This window comes from Gymnodraco acuticeps, unplaced genomic scaffold (genome assembly GCF_902827175.1).
Source record: "Gymnodraco acuticeps unplaced genomic scaffold, fGymAcu1.1, whole genome shotgun sequence".
NCBI classification, from domain to species: Eukaryota; Metazoa; Chordata; class Actinopteri; order Perciformes; family Bathydraconidae; genus Gymnodraco; species Gymnodraco acuticeps.
The window spans coordinates 7,957-33,638 of record NW_022991128.1 but is presented as its reverse complement, the minus strand read 5'-3'; the positions used below and the strand labels follow the sequence as shown (position 1 = coordinate 33,638).

General features: G+C 41.6%; 1 protein-coding gene across 1 annotated transcript; it reads right to left on the bottom strand.

Annotated features, from left to right (window-relative positions):
* Positions 1–3,689: 3,689 nt before the first annotated feature.
* LOC117560334 (solute carrier family 12 member 9-like) lies at positions 3,690–21,779 on the bottom strand. The gene is made up of 6 exons (XM_034237189.1): positions 21,735–21,779; positions 18,735–18,927; positions 12,575–12,749; positions 7,369–7,515; positions 6,563–7,125; positions 3,690–4,754 (listed from the first exon to the last, which is right to left on the bottom strand). The coding sequence occupies exons 1-6, from the start codon at positions 21,776–21,778 to the stop codon at positions 4,386–4,388; spliced, it is 1,491 nt and encodes a 496-aa protein (XP_034093080.1). The 5' UTR covers position 21,779; the 3' UTR covers positions 3,690–4,385.
* Positions 21,780–25,682: the final 3,903 nt, after the last annotated feature.

Genomic DNA, 25,682 nt, shown 5'->3' with positions numbered 1-25,682 from the left:
TCAAACAATCCCCAGAGGAAGAAAAGTAAACAGAAAAGGCGTACAATACAATAACGTTTTATTTTTGTTCAGTCATATCGGTTTCCATGCTGTAAAATATATATAAATATACATCTCAGATTTTAATGGGAAATCAAACACACTTTATCTCTTCTACTAATAACTTGTTGTTGTTGTGCTCCTGTGAGTTAAGAAAGCACAAATCCAGGAGACAGATGTGAAGAAATGTAGTGCCAATCGTTTTGTTGAGTGTAATGTGATCAAGAACCCATCCGTGGAAATGGGAAGGATCAAATATTTCCACAAGCAAACATACATCTCATTTAAAACCCGTTCAAATACAAGTACCAGCATTTCTTCAGATCACACTTTGTCAGATTGCATTTCAAAAATCACATTATAAACCTGGAATGGACATTTAGAGAAAAGTAGATTGCATCGATGTGTCGAAGAAGCGTCTCTCCAACCCAGTTCAGATTTGACCACGCCCTCAAGTAATATCACGTCTACTCTAGCTTTGGGGAAACACAATATGGGATGCTATATTTAATACATTCAGTGTTTAGCACAACTTCAAGGGGGGTTAGCGGACTGCAGCTAGCAGCTAGCATTCAGTCGGTGCACTGAGAAACAATACAGCGGATTATTAAATATAATAGATCATATAAACAGAGGTGGGAGAAGTACTTAGATCTTGTACTTGAGTAAAATATATGATGTGTTTTATAATGATTGATCATGAAAGTGTTCTCAAAGCTGGTGAAGGTGCAGCTAGTTTGAATGACTTTGTATACTGCAGGGTAGCTGGTGGATTTACTCCAGGTGGAACTAAAGTCTGATGTGTGTGTGTGTGTGTGTGTGTGTGTGTGTGTGTGTGTGTGTGTGTGTGTGTGAATGGGAGAATGACTCGTAGTATGTAACGAGCTTTGAGGGGTCGACCTGATGAAGAGATCAACAGTCGTTTTACCATTTCAAATTAGGACATGAATTAACTCAGCTCTGAATGACGTCATTCACATTTAAAAAGTGCTAGTTCCAATCAATCATCAATCTCTATGAAGCAACTGTAGCTGTCGAATTAAAACTTTAGTGGGATGAAAACTGGAAGGGTGACGCTCCGACGCTGCATCGATGCTTTCGTCAAATCTAAACTGGGTTGGAGAAAAACGATGACGCTTCAAGGAATGGAAATACTATTTACCACGAAATGCGAAGTAAAACAATGAAGCTATGTAACTTTTGACGGAACAAACACTACATTTTTCCTCCTACAAATAACACATTGAGTTCAGTAAACTCAGGGTGACTTCATGCAGGCTTTGGTTAGCTCATGTTAGCATCTGAAGGTGGTTGATGCTATGCAGATGACATTCAAATGGTTCATTATGTGTTACCATTATCCTGTCACATGTTCAGCAGAAGTTACATAGCTTCACTTTAAACGTTACAATACTTTGGGTAAAGGTAAATATTAAGATTAATTTAAACACTTCAGCGTTAAAGTTGGAGAAGCAACGTGAATACAAGCTAATGTAAAAGTACCTAAGATAAATACAAATGTTAAATCAATGAAACATCGGGTCTAGTCACAGTAGTAATGGGTGCTGTAAACATGTTTAAGGAGTTTTTGGAGCGCTGCACATCATGCAGTTTGTAGAGGAAGAACAAAAGTGCATCTGGAGAAAGAGGAATGTCGTCCTGAGATCCCACGTAGAAATATCTGTGGGATTTAAGACTTCTTGAGTAGCACTGATTCCTTTGTTCTAACGCTTCTCAAATGGGAAAAGCAGATTTCCTCCGACGCAGTCCAACTTTCTGTCAGAGATGGAAAGAGTCCAAACTTAAAGCTCTCTAAACCAGCGAGGCCCTTCTGGATCTGAAGGCATCTGGAAAGGTCGTTTGAAGGGAATTTGAGCAGCAAGAAAACACATGAAGAAAGGAAACAAAGGGGTTCAGATGAGGTTCTCTCTGTCGTGGGTCTGTATCAAGACGCGGCTGATCATCTCAAAGTGTCCCTGAACATTAGATACTGATTTATAATTGTCCTGCAGGCTTGTGTTTGGCCCAGTTTTGTGTTAAGCTGTTAACTTTGCTGCGGTTCATTCAGCCGGTCTTTCATGCAAGTGGACCTCATCCAGTTTGAATGTTATCAGTCGATCAGTGGTTATCAGCCTTTTACAGATGGGGGTCAGAGGAGGCGTGCTTCACCAACTAGTGGGTTTTATCATCTATTGATAAGGTAGTTCACAACAGAAGGAATTCAACAAGACAACACCATGAGTTGTTAATAAAGTCACCATGGCAGAAGTCAGGTGACCTAGTGTTAATAGAGGGAAATGTGGGATACCCAACCCTAACCCTGAATTTTTGTTTGTTCGCCTAAACAACAACACAAAGTCGTAATTTTGTCGCCTAAACATCAAAAATATTTGAGTCTAGAGAAGCTTTAGTTTGGTTTATATTCAAAGAGTTACGTTTTATTCCTTTTTTCAACATAGTAGAAAGCCCATCTGACAAACAATAACAATCATGGTGTCTTCAGAAGCCGGTCGGGAAAACTCAACAAAGGTAGTCGGGATGTTTGAGATCCTGAAGTGTCCAGGATTCATTTTAAATATTCTAAAATGAGCTGTATGGACATGGCATTGTGCGAGGCAGTGAGAATGAGGCAGTGAGAATGAGGCAGTGAGAATGAGGCAGTGAGAAAGAGGCAGTGAGAATGAGGCAGTGAGAATGGGGCAGTGAGAATGAGGCAGTGAGAATGAGCCAGTGAGAATGAGGCAATGAGAATGAGTCAGTGAGAATGGGGCAGTGAGAAATAATGAGGCAGTGAGAATGAGTCAGTGAGAATGAGGCAATGAGAATGAGGCAATGAGAATGGGGCAGTGAGAAATAATGAGGCAGTGAGAATGAGTCAGTGAGAATGGGGCAGTGAGAATGAGGCAATGAGAATGAGGCAGTGAGAATGGGGCAGTGAGAATGGGGCAGTGAGAATGAGGCAGTGAGAATGGGGCAGTGAGAATGAGGCAGTGAGAATGAGGCAGTGAGAATGAGGCAGTGAGAATGAGGCAGTGAGAATGAGGCAGTGAGAATGGGGCAGTGAGAATGAGGCAGTGAGAATGAGGCAGTGAGAATGAGGCAGTGAGAATGGGGCAGTGAGAATGGGGCAGTGAGAATGAGGCAGTGAGAATGAGGCAGTGAGAATGAGGCAATGAGAATGAGGCAGTGAGAATGGGGCAGTGAGAATTGGGCAGTGAGAATGGGGCAGTGAGAATGAGGCAGTGAGAATGAGGCAGTGAGAATGGGGCAGTGAGAATTGGGCAGTGAGAATGGGGGAGTGAGAATGAGGCAGTGAGAATGAGGCAGTGAGAATGAGGCAGTGAGAATGAGGCAGTGAGAATGAGGCAGTAGCATCGCTGTCAGATTTCAGAAGCTGCTGAGGTTTCAGAAAAGCTCCCGTTATGAAATGCTTAATTGTCTTTCAGATGGAAACTATCACAACAAAGACTTTATCTTATCTGTTGGGAAAATACTGAATGCACTCTTCCAATATCAGAGTACACATGTTAACAAAGGTATCCCAACTGTAGCTGTGTACATGACAGGATGTGTGAGCATTTTGAGATTTTGAGAAAAAGTCAGGATTTTGAGAAAAAGACAGACTTTTTGAAAAAGTCAGAATTTTGGGGAAAATCAGAATTTTGAGATTTTGAGAAAAAGTCTGATTTTGAGAAAAAGTCATGATTTTGAGAAAAAGTCATGATTTTGAGAAAAAGTCAGATTTTTTGAAAAAGTCTGAATTTTGGGAAAAATACAGAATTTTGTGATTTTCAGAAAAAAGCCAACATTTAGAGAAAAAACTCCTCCATCTTGTGATTGTGTAACTCCCTCTCAGAATTTTGAGATTTTGAGAAAAATTCAGATTTTTGAGAAAAAAATTCAGATTTTTGAGAAAAAAATTCAGATTTTTGAGAAAAAAAATTCAGATTTTGAAATTTTTTAGAAAAAAATTCAGATTTTGAAATTTTTGAGAAAAAATTCAAGATTTTGAAATTTTTGAGAAAAAAAATCAGATTTTGAGATTTTGAGTAACAACTCAGAATTTGGAGAGAAAGTCCGAAAAAAAGCCAACATTTTGAGAAAAAACTCAGTACTTTGTTCATGACAGGATGTATGATTACAAGAACCGTCATTCCTCCATCTTGTGACTGTGTAACTCCCTCTCTTGGATATCAGCATGTGAAGGACACTGTTCAGGAACTAGTTGATGCTCTGTATGTGATGACTCCTTCCATTCTGGAGAGGATCACAGATACATGGATCCTGAGGTTGAAGCTCAAGCCGGTGACGAGTGAGATTTTCTTAACATGTTCAGCGGAGGCAGGTTAAAGGTCGGTGGTGATGACGGGTGTGACTCCGTGGATGAGCAGCGTGGGGCCCAGGTCCTGAGTGAGCAGCTCCAGCTGGTGCAGGTAGGTGGTGTAGCGCCGCGTGTCAGCAGGGGGTCTGGGCAGGTACAGGAAGCGCACAGCAGGGGGGGGTCTCGCCGGGTCTAAGATCAGCTTATTAACGGCGGAGAGGTAGTCGTCTGAGAGGCGTGTGGCGTTACTCGGGAAGCTGTTAACGTAATCATCTTCCTCCTCTTCCTCCTCGATCTTCTCTTTGTCTTCGTTGTTTGTGTCACTTTGCTGTTTCCTCTCGCCTTGCCGCTGCCAGTGTAGCGCCACCTGCTGGTCCCAGGGCACGGAGAACACCTGAGAATAATAATAATACATTTGATTTATAAGCACACTTTTCATTTGAGTAAACAAAACTCAAAGTGCTACAGAGTAAAAGGGTTGAAACAAAACAACAAAAACAAATAAAACAACAAAATAAAAGCAGCGATGTTTACGTCGGCATGGCAACAACAAGTAGGGTTTTAAAAATCTAGTGAAAGGCTATTCTAAAAAGATGCGTTTTTTGAGTATATAATAAAGTCACCAAGGCAGAAGTCAGGCGGCTTAAGAGTGACTTGTGAAGGAATGCGGGAGAGCCAACCCTAAAACGATTTTAGTTTGGTCGACTAAACAACACAAAGTAGTTTTGTTGCCTAAACATACAAATATTTTCGTCTAGAGAAGCTTTAGTTTGGTTTCTTTCACTTTTTCAACATAGTAGGAGCAGTTTGGCTCGTCTGATGCTTTAGAAAAGAGGTGATAACTAATAATAATAATAACGCTAATCTGCTGATAACAATCCAAATAGGTGTTTATAAATCACGGTTGGTTACAAGCTGAGATCTCAACGGAGACTTTCGGGATTTGATCGACTAGTCACTGGAAAAACTGCTGCTCCAAAAACAAGTTAAACAATATTGAAAGCAAAATACAAACATTTGCTTGGTAAGAGTTCTTGAAATAAGACGGGATATTTAGATGAATCAGATCTTGTAATTAGCTAGGAGAACTATCTTTTACCAGAATCAGGAGATGTTGTGTTTCAATATAAGCCGGGAATGCTCAAATGTTTTCTGATATTAGTTGATGATTTTCTAATAAATATGTAAAATGTGTTTCATCTGAGATACAACTCAAATTAAGATTTTTTGACCATGTCATGGCCATTTCTACTGATCATAATTCCATCGTTGAGGTCTACTAGAATAGATTTCAATTGTTCAATGTTCCAAACTCACATTGGTTTCTCATCCAGCATCTCTGTAAAGTCTGTGTATTCTCTCTCTGTCCTAAACGGCTTGTTGGAGCTCCTGCCCCCCCCCCCCCGTGAGCCCAGTGGCCGTCTGCTAGACAGCGAGACACCGCGGAACTCAGCCCAAAACCAGCCCAAACACACACACACACACACGCACCCGCAGCCTGGCTGGGAGTTTGTGTGTGTGCCCAGGCTGAGTTCCGCAACGTCCCGCCGAGTGTGTGTGAGTGAGGAAGTCCGCGGATTGGTCCAAACGTAACGCCTCCGCGTTACGTCACTATACCCGAAATACGTCACTATACCCAAGAAGTAAACAATGAAATGTCCAACGAGGCGTTCTGGGGCAGCAGACAGGTCTTCTCTGTGTTAGAGTTTTACTCCCTACAGGGTGTACTCTGAGGGTTTGTGACTCTGCAGACCGTTCACATGCAGAACAACCTTCATAACACAAGGGGACGGGTGATAACCGGAAAAGCATGACATGGGGCCTTTAAAATGATGATACATTGTCTAAAAACAAGACCTGATATCTCACTGCAGTGTGACTTCTGAAGTTATGTCTTATATCGGGTGTAGAGACATATTCTGATAGATATTAGACAAATATACTTTTTCGAGTTGTTGTATTCTAGTGTTTTTCTTTTTAGATGTTTTTAAATATTTTGAGATTTGACGGAGCACGGTGTACTTTGATCAGTGATGTGTCTGTTGTCTGTGTTTGTTTTTTAGAGTGTGTCAGGATGTTGTCTTTTTATCTGCTAACTAAATCTACCTACGGGCACAACTAAGACCCTGAACCTGATCCTTAAGTGCAATGTCCAGGATTCATTTTCAGAATTCTAAAATGAGAGTTTTTTGAGCCGTTTACCTGAGCTTTGATCCGCAGCTCTTTGAGGAGCTGACCCAGTTTCTCCTCCGATCCCCGGACGCTACGACCCTCCTCCACGCACAAAAAGAGACGAAGACGAGCTTTTCTCCACGACCGCACCATGTTGAGGATGCAGGCGAGCTGAAGCAGGAAAAAAGAGCATGTGTCGACGTAGCTAGAGCTGTCGGGCCGAAGGAGATTCACCGGCCACACGTCCACAAACACCGGAGAGGAAGGGGAGAGGACCACGGAGCGGTCAAAATCGTTGAAGTTTCGAGCCAACACGACGTTTTTGAGCATCTTCATGGCGTCTGCTATGATCGCGACGTACTCCTGAGGGCCGAGAACCTTCCCGTCGCCGATTTCCCCGCCGTCTTGTCGGTCAACGGACCCCCGAACGGAGGAGAAGTGGAAGAGAGGCGGCTCCTGGTCATGATCGAAGTCCTGTAAAGATCCCGAGGGGTCAGAGGTCGAACAGATGGAGAGAGAAGGGTCGATGAGAGTGTCCTTTGGGAGAGAGTCGTCGTAGAAACCCAGGACGAGAGTGTTGGGACGCATCCCGCCTGAGAAGAGGGGAAGAAGGAGGAAAAACAAATAAGACGAGAACTTTATTCACAAATTGAACATATTTAGAAAAGCTTGCCGAGCCAAATCAGGATTGTCCAATGACCTACATGTGCCAACATTAAAGTTAAAAAGACGCTATGATCACATACAATACCTCACATACAGCAGTGGCTTTGATTATAATATCAGAACTAATTAGATATTGTGTTGTTTGTGTGTCTGATGATGGAGACACTGACCTAGTCCTGAGATGAAGAGCAGATGTTGGACGCCATGACGCACAGAGTCGGCCAAAGTCAGGTTGACAAAAGACTTGATGTTCAGATGATCCACCAGAGAGAGCCAGGAGTCGTACTGCGACTGCAGAGGGTCGGAGGGGAGAGTGTCTGGAGGAGGACAACACAAAGGAATCAGGTGAATAAACTGGAGGTGAATTAGATTCACAGGATCAGAGAGGAAGGAAAAGATCAGGATGGGAGAAATGTGGAGAAAACGGCTATACAGTATATTTGAGCAAAAAAGCAATGTTTCGATATTGCAGTCATAGTGTTGGGTTGATTAAAAAGTGGTGACAACGTATTTTTGTAGGCTGAGCTGGAAGGTAGTATCTCACTGGTTCCTTTGAGAAAAAGCTAATGGGATTTTTCCATTTAATTTGGGATTATTGAAGAAAATAAGATCTATGACAAATAAACGTTTACATATTTTGTTCATCAGGATAATCTCCATATATTAACACCACTTTATGATTTCTGAAGTAAAAAGCTAAGTTGAGGCTATAAAGGAACTACAGCATGGTCACATGACTTCACGTCACCACCGCTAAGCTAAAGGTGGCTAATGTTGGGCTATAAAGGAACTACAGCACAGTCACATGACTTCACGTCACCACCGCTAAGCTAAAGGAGGCTAATGTTGGGCTATAAAGGAACTACAGCACGGTAACATGACTTCACGTCACCACCGCTAAGCTAAAGGTGGCTAATGTTGGGCTATAAAGGAACTACAGCACGGTCACATGACTTCACGTCACCACCGCTAAGCTAAAGGTGGCTAATGTTGGGCTATAAAGGAACTACAGCACGGTCACATGACTTCACGTCACCACCGCTAAGCTAAAGGAGGCTAATGTTGGGCTATAAAGGAACTACAGCACAGTCACATGACTTCACGTCACCACCGCTAAGCTAAAGGCGGCTAATGTTGGGCTATAAAGGAACTACAGCACGGTTACATGACTTCACGTCACCACCGCTAAGCTAAAGGTGGCTAATGTTGGGCTATAAAGGAACTACAGCACAGTCACATGACTTCACGTCACCACCGCTAAGCTAAAGGAGGCTAATGTTGGGCTATAAAGGAACTACAGCACGGTCACATGACTTCACGTCACCACCGCTAAGCTAAAGGAGGCTAATGTTGGGCTATAAAGGAACTACAGCACGGTCACATGACTTCACGTCACCACCGCTAAGCTAAAGGCGGCTAATGTTGGGCTATAAAGGAACTACAGCACGGTCACATGACTTCACGTCACCACCGCTAAGCTAAAGGAGGCTAATGTTGGGCTATAAAGGAACTACAGCACGGTCACATGACTTCACGTCCCCACCGCTAAGCTAAAGGCGGCTAATGTTGGGCTATAAAGGAACTACAGCACGGTCACATGACTTCACCTCACCACCGCTAAGCTAAAGGCTGCTAATGTTGGGCTATAAAGGAACTACAGCACGGTCACATGACTTCACGTCACCACCGCTAAGCTAAAGGCGGCTAATGTTGGGCTATAAAGGAACTACAGCACGGTCACATGACTTCACGTCACCACCGCTAAGCTAAAGGCTGCTAATGTTGGGCTATAAAGGAACTACAGCACGGTCACATGACTTCACGTCACCACCGTTAAGCTAAAGGCGGCTAATGTTGGGCTATAAAGGAACTACAGCACGGTCACATGACTTCACGTCACCACCGCTAAGCTAAAGGAGGCTAATGTTGGGCTATAAAGGAACTACAGCACGGTCACATGACTTCACGTCACCACCGCTAAGCTAAAGGCTGCTAATGTTGGGCTATAAAGGAACTACAGCACGGTCACATGACTTCACGTCACCACCGTTAAGCTAAAGGCGGCTAATGTTGGGCTATAAAGGAACTACAGCACGGTCACATGACTTCACGTCACCACCGCTAAGCTAAAGGAGGCTAATGTTGGGCTATAAAGGAACTACAGCACGGTCACATGACTTCACGTCACCACCGCTAAGCTAAAGGCTGCTAATGTTGGGCTATAAAGGAACTACAGCACGGTCACATGACTTCACGTCACCACCGCTAAGCTAAAGGCTGCTAATGTTGGGCTATAAAGGAACTACAGCACGGTCACATGACTTCACGTCACCACCGTTAAGCTAAAGGCGGCTAATGTTGGGCTATAAAGCTGTGGGTATTTTACAGATTGAGATTACCAGGACTTTTACTTGTTACAGAGTATTTTTACAATTTAGTATTGCTACTTTTTTTAGTTGTGGAAGAGTGTTTATTCCACAACTGCCTCTTACAATATGAACATTGTCCAGCCTTAAATTATCTAAAAATCAAAGTAGAGATGAGATAACTCGGTGTGTGTGGAGGTGAGAGACCGTTAGCTGTGGCGAAACGAGAGATAGAAGCTCAGCGTCTGAAATATGAGACAAAATACAGAGCAGCACAAACAGGCAGGCAGGTGATCAATCATCAACAACAAAGACATCAATATGCATCTGGAAAATACATCTGCAAGTTTCAGAGACGATTCCTTTGGTATCTGAGGCTCCGTTAGGATCTCAGAAGTATCTCTGTATTCAGATTGAATGCAAACAGCTGCTAGACAAGTGAGAGTAACTAAATGGAGTTAAAGTACATTAGGAGGGCGATGTTGGAGAGGGGCCTCCTCTTCAATGTGATCATGAATGACTCCTTCATATTTCTCCATACCAAGTGCCTCATCAGTAGTCAAAATGAGAGAAGGGCTCTTCAGAGGCTAATGAACACATCGTTGTTTACACTGAGAAACGCTCGAGAGGATTTAGATTTTGAATACTCCATTCAGGCCGGAAAAATCATCAACAACATCCTCAAAAGACCAAATAAAAAACAATGAATGACGCTGATGCTTTAAAGAGTAGGAGAGGAGACGCTGTGATTAGTTCTGTGAAAACATAACAGGCTGGGAAAGATCCAGCGTGGATTAGGTCCTTTAATTAGAGATGGAAGAAGTACCAATTAATTAGTGTCAAAATACTCCTTCAAGTCCTATGTTTAAGAATTAGATAAAAGTACAGAATCAACTAAATGTAGATAAGGAATCAAAAGTAAAAGAACTCCTTCTGCCTTAATTTGTGATTTATTATTATTTTATAAAACGGACAAGTCAAATCAAGCAATCTGATTGGTTCTTAGCCGTGATATAATGAGCGTATATCACGGGTAGAATTGTAGTTACTTTTCACAAGTCAGTATCCCTCCGCGTCTGAGAAAAACTACAACCGTTACAGCTGTTACATTACGTCCGTTACGAAACTAACTTACCAACAAAGCTCAAGATGGAAACATTTAAGGTGAACTTCGACCTCCGGGGTGGTCTTACTATGGAGGAGTGGATTGAGCAGTGCATATCTCCAGAAAGCACCTAAACGACGACATGCAGAGCTACGTGAAGAGCAGGTAGACCAACTGGAAAAGTAGCACCATTCAAAAGCTTTCTGATGCGGGTCTTGAAACAAAGCAGAGAAATGATGACCGTTAGTGGCCACAGGTGCGAAAGCTCTCTCCAGAGCTGCTGGAAGCCCAATCTCGGGGACCGGAGAAAGTGGAGCAATATTCTCGCCACGCCAAGCAACAGCCTAGAACAACCTCAACCTACAAGTGACCTCGTAAGCCATGCTACTGATGCTGGACAGGTTTTCAGTGGCTGCACAATAAACGGCTACATACACATTAATGTAAATAAATAGCCAAATAATGGATCAACGCTCTCTGTCTAATATGTTCGCTAGCTGTTAGTGTTGTTGCATAGCAACCACCTCGCTCTATGTTTCGTTTTTATTTTGAACATCATTATTTACTAATAAAAACTATTTAAATTAGAGTGTGTATTTTTCTTTCATATTGCCACACTTGGTAACCGTTTTATAAAAGCAATAACTCACTTCAGGCCGTGGTATATGCTCAGTATATCACGGCTAAGGGGCGTGGTTCAGCCTGTCGGGAGCTATTGCTTAAATATATATAACATTATTGGATAGTTATAGTGGCATTTTAATGTTGTAGACAAACTCATTTCCTATACACTGATTATTCATATTTACGACTTTCTTTCTTGTAAAATATTAGATGAGTTTACCTTTTACTACCTCTAACAGTTAACTGGTTTAATCTTTAGACATATGTACATTACGTTAAAGTTTTATCACAAGTTTTTTTATTGCAAAATCTTAATCCGAACAGTAACTTAGGTTTTAAAACAAATAACAGATAAGTCAAATTGAAATACTCAAGTTGTTTAACCGGTCCTGGGCGAAGACATTAAAGTAAACTGTGATTATTAATCTTTACAGTCAACAATTTGCCAAAAAAAATCAGTGATAATAAAAAGGTTTTAAAGTGCTGCCTCAAAAATATTATAATAATGGTTAATCATCTCCAAATACGATTTTTACCATCCATGATTTATTTGTTCTCATTGTTGCAACTACTTCACACACTTTGTTATGTTATATATATATATTTATTTAGGTATAGGTTGGTCTAATGAGGTCTTGTATTCTAACGTATTCAATACATTGTCATGTCCAAGAAACTTATAGTGAAAGTGTATTCTTTATGTTAGTTTTGTCATGTCCCTTTGTCCCGTGCTTTATGTTTATTCCCTTCATTCATTCTCCCTCTCATTTCAGGCCTCCACGCTCCCCGCCCCCTTCTGTCTCCTGCGTCCTTGATTGTTATCCCCGCCCTGATTGTTTCCACCTGTGTCCCCTTTACCTGTGTATATATTGTGTTAGCTCCCTCCTGTTCATTGTCAGTTCGTTGTCTCTCTATGACCTACGTTCCTCCTTACCTCACGGACTTCTCACGGATCTATGTTATTATCACTGTTCTAGTTTTCCTCGAAAGAGTGTTTTTGTTTTCCTTGTTTTCATTACTGTGCAAATCCCAGTAAAGTCTTTATTTTGAAACACTATCCGAGTCTGAGTTTGAGTCGTGCAATTGAGTTCATGCCTCAGAGTTCACCGGGGGAAGAGCACGCTCGTGAACATATTCGGTTAACGCGACCTCTGCACCTCACAAACCCTTTTCGTTTCCTTATCGTCCACAGGAGAGAAAACTGATTCATCTTTATATTTCAAAATAAAAGTCTGCTCCACCATGAGGGTTGAGTTATGTGTAAATGTGTGATGTTGTTACCGAGGTCTCCGAGCTGCACGTGTCCGAGCACGTAGAGGCCGCTCTTCTTGATGTCGTTGATGAACTTGATCAATCCCACGCTGCTGCGAGGGTTGGAGACCATCAGCAGGACCTGAGGCCGCCAGAACTTCACGTGGTCCTTCCTCACGTCCAGCATCAGCAGGTACTTACGCACCTGAGGAGAGAGAGAGTGGGGATAAGGGTTGTTATAGGAATGAGTCCTTTAACCATGGAATGAGTCAGCATTTTAGAACGTCTGGTTTGCTTGTTGGGAAGTCTTCTGTTTTTTTAACATGTTTTTGGTTCGTAGCCTGAAATAAGGTCTGAACACAAGCTGAAGAGATGTTACTGTTTGTTCTACGACATAAAATACGTCATGAAATACCCCACTGGTGAATTTAAAAACAGCGGTTGCTAACAAGTGTCTAAATGAGACGACCAAAAGTCATCACCCCCAACATTAGCAGCCTTAGCGGTGGTGACGTGAAGTCATGTGACCGTGCTGTAGTTCCTTTATAGCCCAACATTAGCCACCTTTAGCTTAGCGATGGTGACGTGAAGTCATGTGACCGTGCTGTAGTTCCTTTATAGCCCAACATTAGCCACCTTTAGCTTAGCGGTGGTGACGTGAAGTCATGTGACCGTGCTGTAGTTCCTTTATAGCCCAACATTAGCCACCTTTAGCTTAGCGGTGGTGACGTGAAGTCATGTGACCGTGCTGTAGTTCCTTTATAGCCCAACATTAGCCACCTTTAGCTTAGCGGTGGTGACGTGAAGTCATGTGACCGTGCTGTAGTTCCTTTATCGCCCAACATTAGCCTCCTTTAGCTTAGCGGTGGTGACGTGAAGTCATGTGACTGTGCTGTAGTTCCTTTATAGCCCAACATTAGCCGCCTTTAGCTTAGCGGTGGTGACGTGAAGTCATATGACCGTGCTGTAGTTCCTTTATAGCCCAACATTAGCCACCTTTAGTTTAGCGGTGGTGACGTGAAGTCATGTGACCGTGCTGTAGTTCCTTTATAGCCCAACATTAGCCACCTTTAGCTTAGCGGTGGTGACGTGAAGTCATGTGACCGTGCTGTAGTTCCTTTATAGCCCAACATTAGCCGCCTTTAGCTTAGCGGTGGTGGCGTGAAGTCATGTGACCGTGCTGTAGTTCCTTTATAGCCCAACATTAGCCACCTTTAGCTTAGCGGTGGTGACGTGAAGTCATGTGACCGTGCTGTAGTTTATAGTCTAAAATTTGATTGAAAAGTGATTGCATTTATGCTTCAAATATCACAAAGTGGTGTTAATATGTGGAGAAAATCCAGCCGAACAATAGCTCTAGCTCTTTAACATTTCGTATTAAAAAATCGAATTGATAAAATCCTCTGGCTGTTTTGTCGAGGAAACCAAGGAGATGCTGCCTATAATAAATAAATATTGCAAAGGGAACACAAGTGCACCATATCCATTTGTGTGTAAGTGTAGGTTTACCTCCATCCTATAGGAAAGCATGTGCTGTTATACAGACTCTTATATAGAAGCATATGGCGTCTGTAATTATCATGTGAGATGGCGGCAGGGAGCAAATGGATTGTGTGCAGATTTCAAGCATGTCAATCAAGTTGTATTGGTAAAAATGCCCCCATGTGTGAGCGGTTGTGACTGTATACTTAAATGCCGGTGTGTTTTGGTTTCTATTAGGATGCACACGACGCCTCGAGCATCATTGAGATTCTGACGGTGTGTTGATGAGGTGCAATAGAGGAGATGTAACCACGTGGAACCAAATATTACATTTAAACCTTCAGTCGAATAGGAATGATTAACACTCAGTTTATAACCTCGTTGGAACTAATGACTATCGGCTCGGCGACAACATGTCCGCCATGTTAAAGCTGCACCGTACACTGCTGGTGCGGCTGTGTTTTTCATTATGAGTGAGAGATAAAGTGAAGCTCGTATCGTTGTCTTGATGTTAGAACAAAGAGATGAAAGTCAACCAATCACATCACATGTAGGAAGCTTAAGGAATAAGCCAATAAAGGCAAAAGGACTTTTAAATGTTGTGTATGTGAGAAACACCTCTTCATCAAAGAAAAGCCCAAAACATGTGGTTCGTTGTTTTGTTTTGTCATTGTGTTTTGTTTCACTATAAAAACATTAAAATAGATTTAAAAATAGGAGGAAAAGTGTGATCTGTACATGGACTTGATCACATGAATGTTTTACCTTATTTTATTTTCACCTTGGAAATTGTTGTATGTGTACATGTGAATATAAGTGTATGTGTGTATATACGTGTGTATATATTTGTTCATGTGTGTATCTGTGTACGTGTGTATATACGTGTGTATATATTTGTTCATGTGTGTATCTGTGTACGTGTGTATATATGTGTGTATATACTTTTTCATGTGTGTATCTGTGTATGTGTGTATATATGTGTACGTGTGTATATATTTGTTCATGTGTGTATCTGTGTACGTGTGTATATACGTGTACGTGTGTATATATTTGTTCATGTGTGTATCTGTGTACGTGTGTATATATGTGTGTATATACTTTTTCATGTGTGTATCTGTGTATGTGTGTATATATGTGTACGTGTGTATATATTTATTCATGTGTATATCTGTGTACGTGTGTATATATGTGTGTATATACTTTTTCATGTGTGTATCTGTGTATGTGTGTATATATGTGTACGTGTGTATATATTTATTCATGTGTATATCTGTGTACGTGTGTATATATGTGTGTATATACTTTTTCATGTGTGTATCTGTGTATGTGTGTATATATGTGTACGTGTGTATATATTTATTCATGTGTGTATCTGTGTACGTGTGTATATATGTGTGTATATACTTTTTCATGTGTGTATCTGTGTATGTGTGTATATATGTGTACGTGTGTATATATTTGTTCATGTGTATATCTGTGTTCGTGTGTAAATGTGCATACTGTATATGTGTACGTGTATCTATATGGGTACGCGTGTATATATCGACTTGTGTTCCTTTCTGTGTGTATTTATACACATACACACATAGAAACCTACATCTACGTTTGCAGTTGAAATGCCGTAATATGTGGGTCTCTGATTCTACTCATTTAGTTTTGTCTGATATATATATAATATATCATAAATGGTAACGGTCAGTGCGCCATTTGAGAAGGACTATATACTTTTAAATCAGGATCATTTGAAAACACTTGTGTATAAAAGACTTAAGGTAATGAAGGGAAATGATACGAAACAAACGGAAACTCCTTTGCTTGGACCTGAAAAGAAGCAGTGATAACGTGCCGCTAACGACGGACTCAGCAACACAAGTTTATATTTCCAGAAGCTGTGTGTCTGCAGCCATCAATCCACCGTTTCCATCATTATTACCGTCATAATCACCAGAACTGTTTGAATGCTCGCGTCCGCTAATTGCTGTAAAGAAGAACGAAACGAGGCCCCAGAGGCGAAGTCCAACTGCCGGCACTCCTCTAATAATCTGTCTCTCTCTTTATCTCCCCCTCTCTCGTCATCCATCAGACGATCATCGTTTCTCCGTGGCTTCAGTCTCATCCATCACTTAGTTTCTCAATCCTGCTTATATTCTGCCTACATCTTTCCCTCCTGTGATTCCATCAACGCTTCTAACCTCAGTTTATCTTTTTCTTGCATTTTCCTTCTCTCTTTAAACACAGTGTTCCTGTTACCTCTCCGTGTGTTTTGTCCCGTGTCCTCGCTTCAAAGTCACCCAGTTGGCTTTGTGCCAGTGCTGCAGGACCATGTCAGAGATATATGTTCATGCACCCACTCGGCCTGAAACCTGTTAGTGGAACAGTTTAAACCGGACGGGGCTCCTTGGCACATTTGTGAAAGTAATAAAAAGGTAGGACATGCATTTCAAGTTTTATCTCATTTTGATTAAGTGTATTTATGGAATGAAACATATCTTATATCAGAATGTGCACACTTTCTTTATCCTGAGGGGAACATTAGGATCGCAAGAGCTGCAGAAAGTCATGATTGCCATATCTTGTTAAACAATATTCATGTATTAACTAAATAAAGCTTGATCCTTGAGGTTTTCATGAATCAAATCCCAGGAAATTGATCCGAAATCCATCCATGCTTCTAATTAGAAAACTACATATCGTCACCAACTCTGATTTGTCCCATCCCTTTCTCTACTTACAGTCAAACCAAAATGTGTTACTTCCAGATATGTACTAGCACCATGTAAGAGATATTTGTTCATGCACTCACTTGGCCTGTCCTGCTGAAACCGCTTAGTGGAACAGTTTAAACCGGACGGGGCTCCTTGGCACATTTGTGAAAGTAGTAAAAAAGTAGGACATGCATTTAAGGTTTTATCTAGTTTTCATTTAGTGTCAATATCACAATGGGCATACTTCCTTTATCCTTTAGGGGAACATTAGGATTGCAATAGTTCAGAAACTCATGATTGCCACAACTTGATGAACAATACTCCTATATGAAGACCACAAAGCATTGAGATTTTCCTCTATCAAATCCCAGGAAATTGATCCGAAATCCATCCATGCTTCTAATTAGAAAACTACATATCGTCACCAACTCTGATTTGTCCCATCCCCTTTTCTACTTACGGTCAAACCACAATGTGTTACTTCCAGATATTACTAGCAGCATGTAAGAGATATGTGTACATGTGCTCATTTGCCTGAAACCTGTTAGTGGAATCGTTTAAACCGGACGGGGCTCCTTGGCACTTTTGTGAAAGTAATAAAAAGGTAGGACATGCATTTCAAGTTTTATCTAGTTTTCATTTAGTGTCAATATCGGGATTGCAAGAGCTGCAGAAAGTCATGATTGCCATATCTTGATGAACAATACTCCTGTATGAAGACCACAGAGCCTGTTCATTGAGATGTTCATACATCTGAAATCCATCCATGTATCTAATTGGAAAACTTCATATTGCCACCAAGTCTGATTTACCCTTATGTAGTCCCGTCTCTTTGTCTACTTACGGTCAAACCACAATGTGTTACTTCCAGATATGTACTAGCAGCATTGGACATTATCTTTGGGAACATTCACAGCGACCTGATGGTTTTACAGAAACACATCCATCCTCTGTTAGCGGCTGGCTGGCTGAACAGCTCATGTCTCTTATAAGGACATTTTTGATAACTCTGTAGTGTCTGTTGGTGTAGACGGGTCGTCAACGAGCAACGGTGAAAGCACAGAAGCATTACAACTCTTTGGACTCTATATTGAACCTCATGTCAACAGTAAATAATAACTCTCACTGCCAGAAGGGTAGACACATGTCCACAGTGTTGACATTGCTTTGTACCGTATCTCACAAACTATTTAGCGCAAGTTAGCAACATATCCAACAAGCAATACAGCAAACAATAGCTGTCTTTCTAAAACAACTAGCATGCGGGGGGGGGGGGGGGGGGCGTACTGCTCGCATCTGCCTCTCATGTTCAGAGGAACAGCAGAACAGATAAGGAGAAGAGAAAGGGAAGGAGGGAAAGCTCAATAAGTAATAATGTTCTGCCTCCTGACGAGCCGCCGGCAAACCCAGCCAACCCAGCCCCCCCCCCCCCCCACACCCCAAAAGCCCCTAACCCCCCACTCCCAGCGCAGCCTTGGCAACAGTTCCCATCGGCAACAGGCCCTACTGGCAACCATTTCCATTCTCCTTGAGAGCAACAGGCTCCGGACATGGAGAGAGGGATGATGTGTGTGTGTGTGTGTGTGTGTGTGTGTGTGTGTGTGTGTGTGTGTGTGTGTGTGTCTGGTAGCCCTGATATAAATGTGATAGATAGCTGCTGTAGGGATGACAAGGCAGTGTTTTGTGTACGTGTGAGTGTTTGTCTGCTAGATGCAAAGTGCTCGGCTAGAGGGAGATAGGCAGCAGAGATGTGTGTGTGTGTGTATGTGTGTGTGTGTGTGTGTGTGTGTGTGTGTGTGTGTGTGTGTGTGTCTATAAACTGAAAGGAACGATTGCTTGGCAGAGGGGCAGACTCTTGTAAAGCTATGGGGATGAGATTTTAGTTGCTCGAGTAATGACAAGGCGGTATTGAATGTGGATATCAGTGTGTGTGTGTGTGTGTGTGTGTGTGTGTGTGTGTGTGTGTGTGTGTGTGTGTGTGTGTGTGTGTGTGTGTGTCAGACCTGGTGGAAGATGAGGGCCTGGCTGATGTAGCCCCAGCTGGAGGTGGGGCTCAGGTAGTGGATGAGCAGCAGGAGCAGCAGCATGAAGGCGATGCTCGCCGAGGCGTAGATGGCGTTGATGAGAAACATCATGACGGCACAGCCAATTATCCCCAACACACAGGTGTGCCAGGTGAAGTACCGGAAGGTGGGTCTGAGAGGGAGAAGCAATGCTTGGTTAGTTATCAAGGTACGATAGTTTAGGAGACGTAAACATATGAAAATACATTTTTGAGAAGAGGGGATCTTAAGGCATTAGCCTCACAGAGGCTTTTGAACATGGAGGTAATGCAAAATAGTTTTTATCAGTTAGAACCCCAAAGATATTCAATTGAATATGATATAAAATAGGAAAGATGTGAAATCTCCATATTTGAGAGGCTGAAAACTAAATGTTCTGTCAAATTTGTGTTTAAAAAAATACTTTTCTATTCATTGTTGATCATCATACATTACAACTCTACCCACAATGCATTTAAGCCATATTGTGAAGTCCATATTGTCCTCTCTGCCCTTTAAAATGGCCCCAGTGTACTTATCACCACTTCTATTGGCACCTTTTTAAAGACTTTGGATATTATCCGCAAGACGTCACAAGCAATTATTCTGTAACCGAAGAAGTAGGCAATAATTAATTAGGTTATTAAGCTCTATCTGCAACACTGTGTAAAACCTACAGAACCTCACACCAGGGGATCTTAAGGTTTGTTTGTTTGTTTGTAGCCTTTATTTAACCAGGTGAAGCCCCTTGAGATCAAAAGATCTCTTTTTCAAGGGTGACCTGCAGGACATTAGTTACACATGTAACATACAAACAACAGAACAACAATAAGGATGACATACAACATAATGTACAGGGTACAGTTTACAGGTATCAACAGAGTCAAAGCATGGCTGTGTAGACTCTGATTTCAACATGCAGGTAATGGAAAATAGTGAGAAATGTTTTTTAAATGTCCTGTTTTATCAGTTGAAAACCAAAATATATTTAATTTAATGATATAAAATAGAAAAATAGGTAATATCCATATTTGAGAGGCTGAAAACAACATATTCTGACATTTTTGTATTCATTATTGATCAGCATACATTACAATTCTACCCACAATGCATTTAAGCATCCCTCCTTCTATCCTGGCGATGTCCATATTGTCCTCTCTGGCCTTTTTAAATTGCCCTCCATCACCACTGCTATGGCACCTTTTAAAAGACTCTGGATGTGATCCACAAGATGTCACAAGCAGTTATTCTGTTCCCGTTTAAAACGGACATCATCGTTCAATATCACAAGGAAACAGCCTGTGTGAAATCACTTTGCATTGATTTGTACACTGGGGGGCGGAACAACAAGCTGTCAACATGACATATTATCACCTCATCATCAGCTGAGAGTCACACATCCAGCAGGCATTAGCATTTATAAGACTTTCTTCCCCTCATATTACTCAGTCATTCAAGCCATTGTTGATATACACATGTTGAAAATAGCAGCTTTCAAGTCTCTGGATTGACATTTATTTTTGAAGGTTTGTCCATTGTTTGCTGTTATAGATCTGCTGTGTGTAGCCCTGTGTTGATCGGGGTTTGTTATAATCTGTCAAATGTCTGTCGAACGGTCGATGTTATAAAAACCACATGTTGTTCAGGGTAATGACAACTTTTCTAAACATTTAAAATATGCCTCTGATGTGAAACCAAATAATTTGTACGGACAGATCTAGAATTATCCCTTCATCGTTCACGCCTCTGACTACCAGTGTTAGAAAGTATCACCAATTTTAACACTTTTTTAATCAACAATTTATAGAGATTTAGGGTTTGAAATCTTGAGTTATGGCCACGAGCAGAGACCTTAATCTCCAGGTGTTACTCAGGTAAGGACAGACGGACAACCTGAATAAAAACCGAGCTTATTACGACACTTTTACATTTGATCGTGTGTAAGTCTACGTTAAAAATAGCATAGAAAAGGCATCTGTTGTGGCTTCAATGCAAACAAACGACACAGAATAAAGAGACTTTCGAGGCAGTTATAAGGTCTCACCACGCTTAAACTTACTATACAAACACGATTAAAGGAACCATTTGTGTCTCGATGTATTCATATGTACATGTTCTACACCGGATTTGACTCGATCTATAGCAAACTGAATGACTTTATGATATTGCTGTTGAGTTTTGACTGTAATACGAACATTTCCATGCGATAAAATATGGACTTCTTCCTTTTAAGTCCATTATTTGGGTTGTAGACTTGCTGAGTCTTCTTCTAAAACCGTGTGTTAGCCGCTAGCTCACACCATCTTCAGAAGCATGTCGTAAACACGGAGCTCTTCAGACTAAGAGGCGTTTTACAAACCACATGTTCAGTGGAAAAGCAGCTGGTCTGATATCAGTTTCTCCTAAAATGATTATCCATCCACATGGGTTCAGAAAGCTGAAGGGAACAGGAACTCATATGGAATGATTCAGTATAATAAACTACCCGCTGACCTTATTCCCACGATATCCAGTCCAGATTCAGGAGCCAACGGCAGGGTTTTCATTCAATTACCTTTGATACTTTATGATCCTTTAGTCCGTAAACCTGGGCTGGAATATGTTCATTTAAGGATTTCATGGGGTGAAATAGTTAAGGGCTGGAAAGATCGTTGCAAAGTGAAATGTCTGTAAAACTGTTATATGGATTGATACAGATGCCCACGATATGAAACCCTTTCACTTTGTTGTTACTATTAGCCCTTAACTCTTTCTAATCTCGTACCATCGGCAGGTCAATTTATACATGTGTCCAGTTTATGACAAACAAACTACAAAACTGATGACATTCCCAAGAACCTCCCAAACATCACCTGCTAAATACAGTGGCGAACAGTGTCTATCACAAGTGAACCTTCTGTAGACACCCCCCCCCCCCCCCCTCCGCGGCATTATTATTGTCGTCTTGAAAAGGGTACTCACAACAATTCCGCAACAACTTCATCTTCACCTGTTGCACTTGTCATTTCAACGTTAAAAACAATAAAACGGCATGAATTGCTTCGTGGCATTCATCTAGATCCTCTGCCTCGAGCCAGATAACTAGCGGGCCTTCTAGAATACCCTGGAACCGAGGGAAACTCTGAAAGAACACGCCCATTGGCTACAAATCAATATATGATTGGTTGATCAAACTGTCAGTCCAAACGTACGCTCTCATTCAGTGCAACGGCCAGGGCCTTCGATCAAGGATGTAGAATACCTTGGTGAAGGATATTCTACCCAGAGACCCAGAACAAGATCTGATTGGTTGCTTTCTTTTCTAACACAAAACCACTGAAATGCGTAGTGCATGGTCCGAGAAGGACAAACAAATCAACGTAACATTATTATTACAGATCAACAACACAGATACCATTCTCATTTATTCATTTCATTTACATTTTATTTATATAATTAAATCGATTTTTTTGTTTGTTTTATCTGAGTGTTCCAGGGTATCCTCTGAATACCTTGAAGGCCCTGACGGTTCGCCACTGGCTAAATATGAGCATACTAGTCATTGTGATAGCGTGTAAGCATGAAGACGTTGATGTTCGTTGTGTTTAAAATACCTCAATAATATGTCGTTAAGGTTTCCCCACATAAGAAGTGCTGGACCTAGCTCTGACCCGTTGATCACATAAAGATGTTGGAAGTGGCCGGGACGAAACACATCTAGCGTTTGAATTTCATATTTAAGGAAAGAGCAAAGACCTTTCACTCATAATGTAAAAAAACATCTCTGTCGTGGCCAACATTGCATGAACACAAGTCCATACCACTTTACCTTTACTAATATTAATAGGGTTAGTGTTGGTTTGAAGATGGTTCAATTAGAAACCTTAAAAAACGTTTGCTCTGACACCAACTAGAACCCGAAAAAAGCACAACGTCTTGAAGACACTGTTTATGTTGCTGCTTTTCCTAGTGTCAGCGTACATTTCCCTCACAGTTGTAATAATTAACATTATACAATCCTTTATTTATGCAACATTGTAAATAAAGACATGTTAAATATTCAGTCAGTCGATTGATAGCCCCTAGTTTTGCTGCTATAGGCTTAGTTTGTCGGGGGACATCTTACTTCTTCCTTCTCTCTGTCTATACCTGTGTACTCTCATGTTCCGATTAACCCAGCTTCCCCAAATGTCTTTCTTTTTGGTGTCTATATACGCCGGGATCCGGAGTCATGGATGATCCTGCGCTCCTCTGTCCTGGATCTTGAGTCGTGGCTGTGGTCTTGGATCATAGGTCCTGGATGGATATCCTCGTGGATTCATCTTCCTATTATACACACATGCATTTCCAAACATTTGGACTACCTATGTTGCAAATGTATTATCTTTTCAATTTACACACGGCATCTATTGCACGTCTGTCCGTCCTGGGAGAGGGATCCCTCCTCTGTTGCTCTCCCTGAGGTTTCTCCCATGTTCCCTTTAAACTGTGGGTTTTCTTCGGAAGTTTTTCCTTGTACGATGTGAGGGTCTAAGGACAGAGGGTGTCGTATTGTCATACTGATATTTTGTACAAATATTCAATCTTGCCGCTACTGCTTTCCGACAACTTTCTACTCATGGTCGTTCTCGCCATGAACTGTTGTTGTTGACGCTGTTTGGCATCACAACGTGGTTATGAAAGTGTATCTGGCATTCTACAGGTGATAATAATAATAATAATGCATTACATTTTTAATTAGAGCGCTTTTACAGGTGCTCAAAGCGCTTTACAAGTACACATTACACATATTAGACATGTAAGAGTCATTACTGTGGACATTACCCACAGGAGCAAATGCGGGTGAAGTGTCTTGCCCAAGGACACAACGGCCTGACGGAGTGGCGGCCGAGGCGGGTTTCGACTGGAGTTCACCAACGCCCCTTGATCTGATGATCAACGCTCTAACCACTGCGCCAAAACCGCCCGCAAACCGTGATGTTAGCATAGCAACCGAAGCTAATCAGACTATCTTGCCTACTTGTTGCTATCATATTGTGGCAGAAGCCGTTTTCTAAACGCATGTTTTACCGGCGTAGTTTTCGTTATGATTTTACTTGTGATGGCCACATGTAGCCCATGTATTGATTCCATCCGATAGCTGCAATAATACAAAACAACAGGAACACGTCTGCCTCTTCACAATGGTCAATAACAGTGAACGGATGGTTATTAAAGTAAGGTCAAATAAACAGAATCACACTAAGCTGGTTAGTGTTGCCTGACTTTATATAAGTGTTTGTATAAGTGTGTGGTCGCGTTCTCGTCACTTTGCTCAGCACTACTGCTTGTTACAACTTGTATTCGCTGCACTCGCCATGACCTGTTATTGCTCAGGTTATTCTCGTCCTCCTCCAATGTAAGCGTGACGTATTTGGTTCTTAGATCTTGCGGGTTGCCGAGTGGGGCCAGCTGAGAGAATAGACCAGACTCCAGCAAAGGGCATTTGTGTCTAGAGTGCGCCATCTAGTGGGATCAGCTGAAATGCCGGGTATTGCAGGAAAAAGGCTAAATGAATGCGGTCTTTACTATAATTTGGACAATTTTGTACCAATATTCGGCGGGCCGGATTCAAAAGCCCAACAGGCCGTATATGGCCCGCGGGCCTTAGTTTTCCCATGCCTGCTCTAGATGTTGCAGAGAACACACACACAGCAGCATAAATCTGCAGCCACGGGCAGATGGTGTGTTTTTTTTTAACAGTTATTAAGATAGAACACAAATAACGAGGAAACATTTTGGTAAGCCGTTTAAATGATCTGTTGATATTTCTATCGTCTCTCACATTCGGTAAATGGTGGCAACATATCTTAAAATGTGACACAGCAGCGTTGGCACGGTGATAAATCTCGAGAATAAAACATATCAATCTGTAGATAAATGCAGGAGGCATATTGCCATTGATATGTGGGGTATCCATTATGTGTTATCATGGTTTCACAGCTGATATAATCACCATGGAATAAAACACAAAGGTACAGTGACACAATATCAAATATATCTACGGATATATGCTGCTGGTGTTTTCCCTTTCCTGTAGTGTGTTACAGTATATAGGTTTCTGTGCATGTAAATGGTCTGCAAAGGCTACAATTCCTGTGTTTCTCTCCCACACCCCCCTAGACTTCATTTTCAGTCAGTGTTGCTGAGGCTCCACTTGCTTGACCTTTGACCTCATGCATTTTTAAAACGTCTTGCCCCACATCGTCTCATTTCCAGTGTTGTTGTGATGCTCCATCAGGGTTCACACACACAGGGTTCACACACTTTTTCACCAATGACTTTTCAATGACCTTTACCTCATTTTCCATGACCAAAACAATGACTCTTCTCAGCGGTACCACTGAAACATTTTTATTTTAACATGGTAAAATAAGGTCTGCATATGAAACATGTTGTGCCTATCTAAAACAAATCAAATAGGCTTGAGTTTCAACAGTCACATTAAAACAGTTACTAAATCAGCCTACTATCACCTAAAGAACATATCTAGGATTAAAAGACTAATGTCACAGCAGGATTTGGAAAAACGTGTCCATGCTTTTATCTTCAGTAGACTCGACTACTGCAATGGTGTCTTCACAGGTCTCACTAAAAAATCTATTAGAAAGCTGCAGCTAATTCAGAACGCTGCTGCTCGAGTCCTCACTAACACTAAGAAAGTGGATCACTCCTGTTCTGAAGTCTTTACACTGGCTTCCTGTGTGTCAAAGAATAGATTTCTAAATACTGCTGCTGGTTTATAAAGCACTGAATGGTTTAGGCCCAAAATACATTTCTGACCTCCTGCTAAATTATGAACCATCCAGATCTCTCAGGTCTTCAGGGACTGGTCAGCTTTCTGTCCCCAGAGTCAGAACTAAACATGGAGAAGCAGCGTTCAGTTATTAT

What these genes read in the sequence shown, in the direction of transcription:
- LOC117560334 (XM_034237189.1), bottom strand. Translation starts at nt 21,778, where the DNA reads ATGACAAGTGCAACAGGTGAAGATGAAGTTGTTGCGGAATTGTT. An exon ending in GAAGTTGTTGCGGAATTGTT is followed by an intron (nt 18,928 to 21,734) that starts GTGAGTACCCTT and finishes TCTCCCTCTCAG; the next exon opens with ACCCACCTTCCGGTACTTCA. An exon ending in AGCTGCGGATCAAAGCTCAG is followed by an intron (nt 4,755 to 6,562) that starts GTAAACGGCTCA and finishes TATTATTCTCAG; the next exon opens with GTGTTCTCCGTGCCCTGGGA.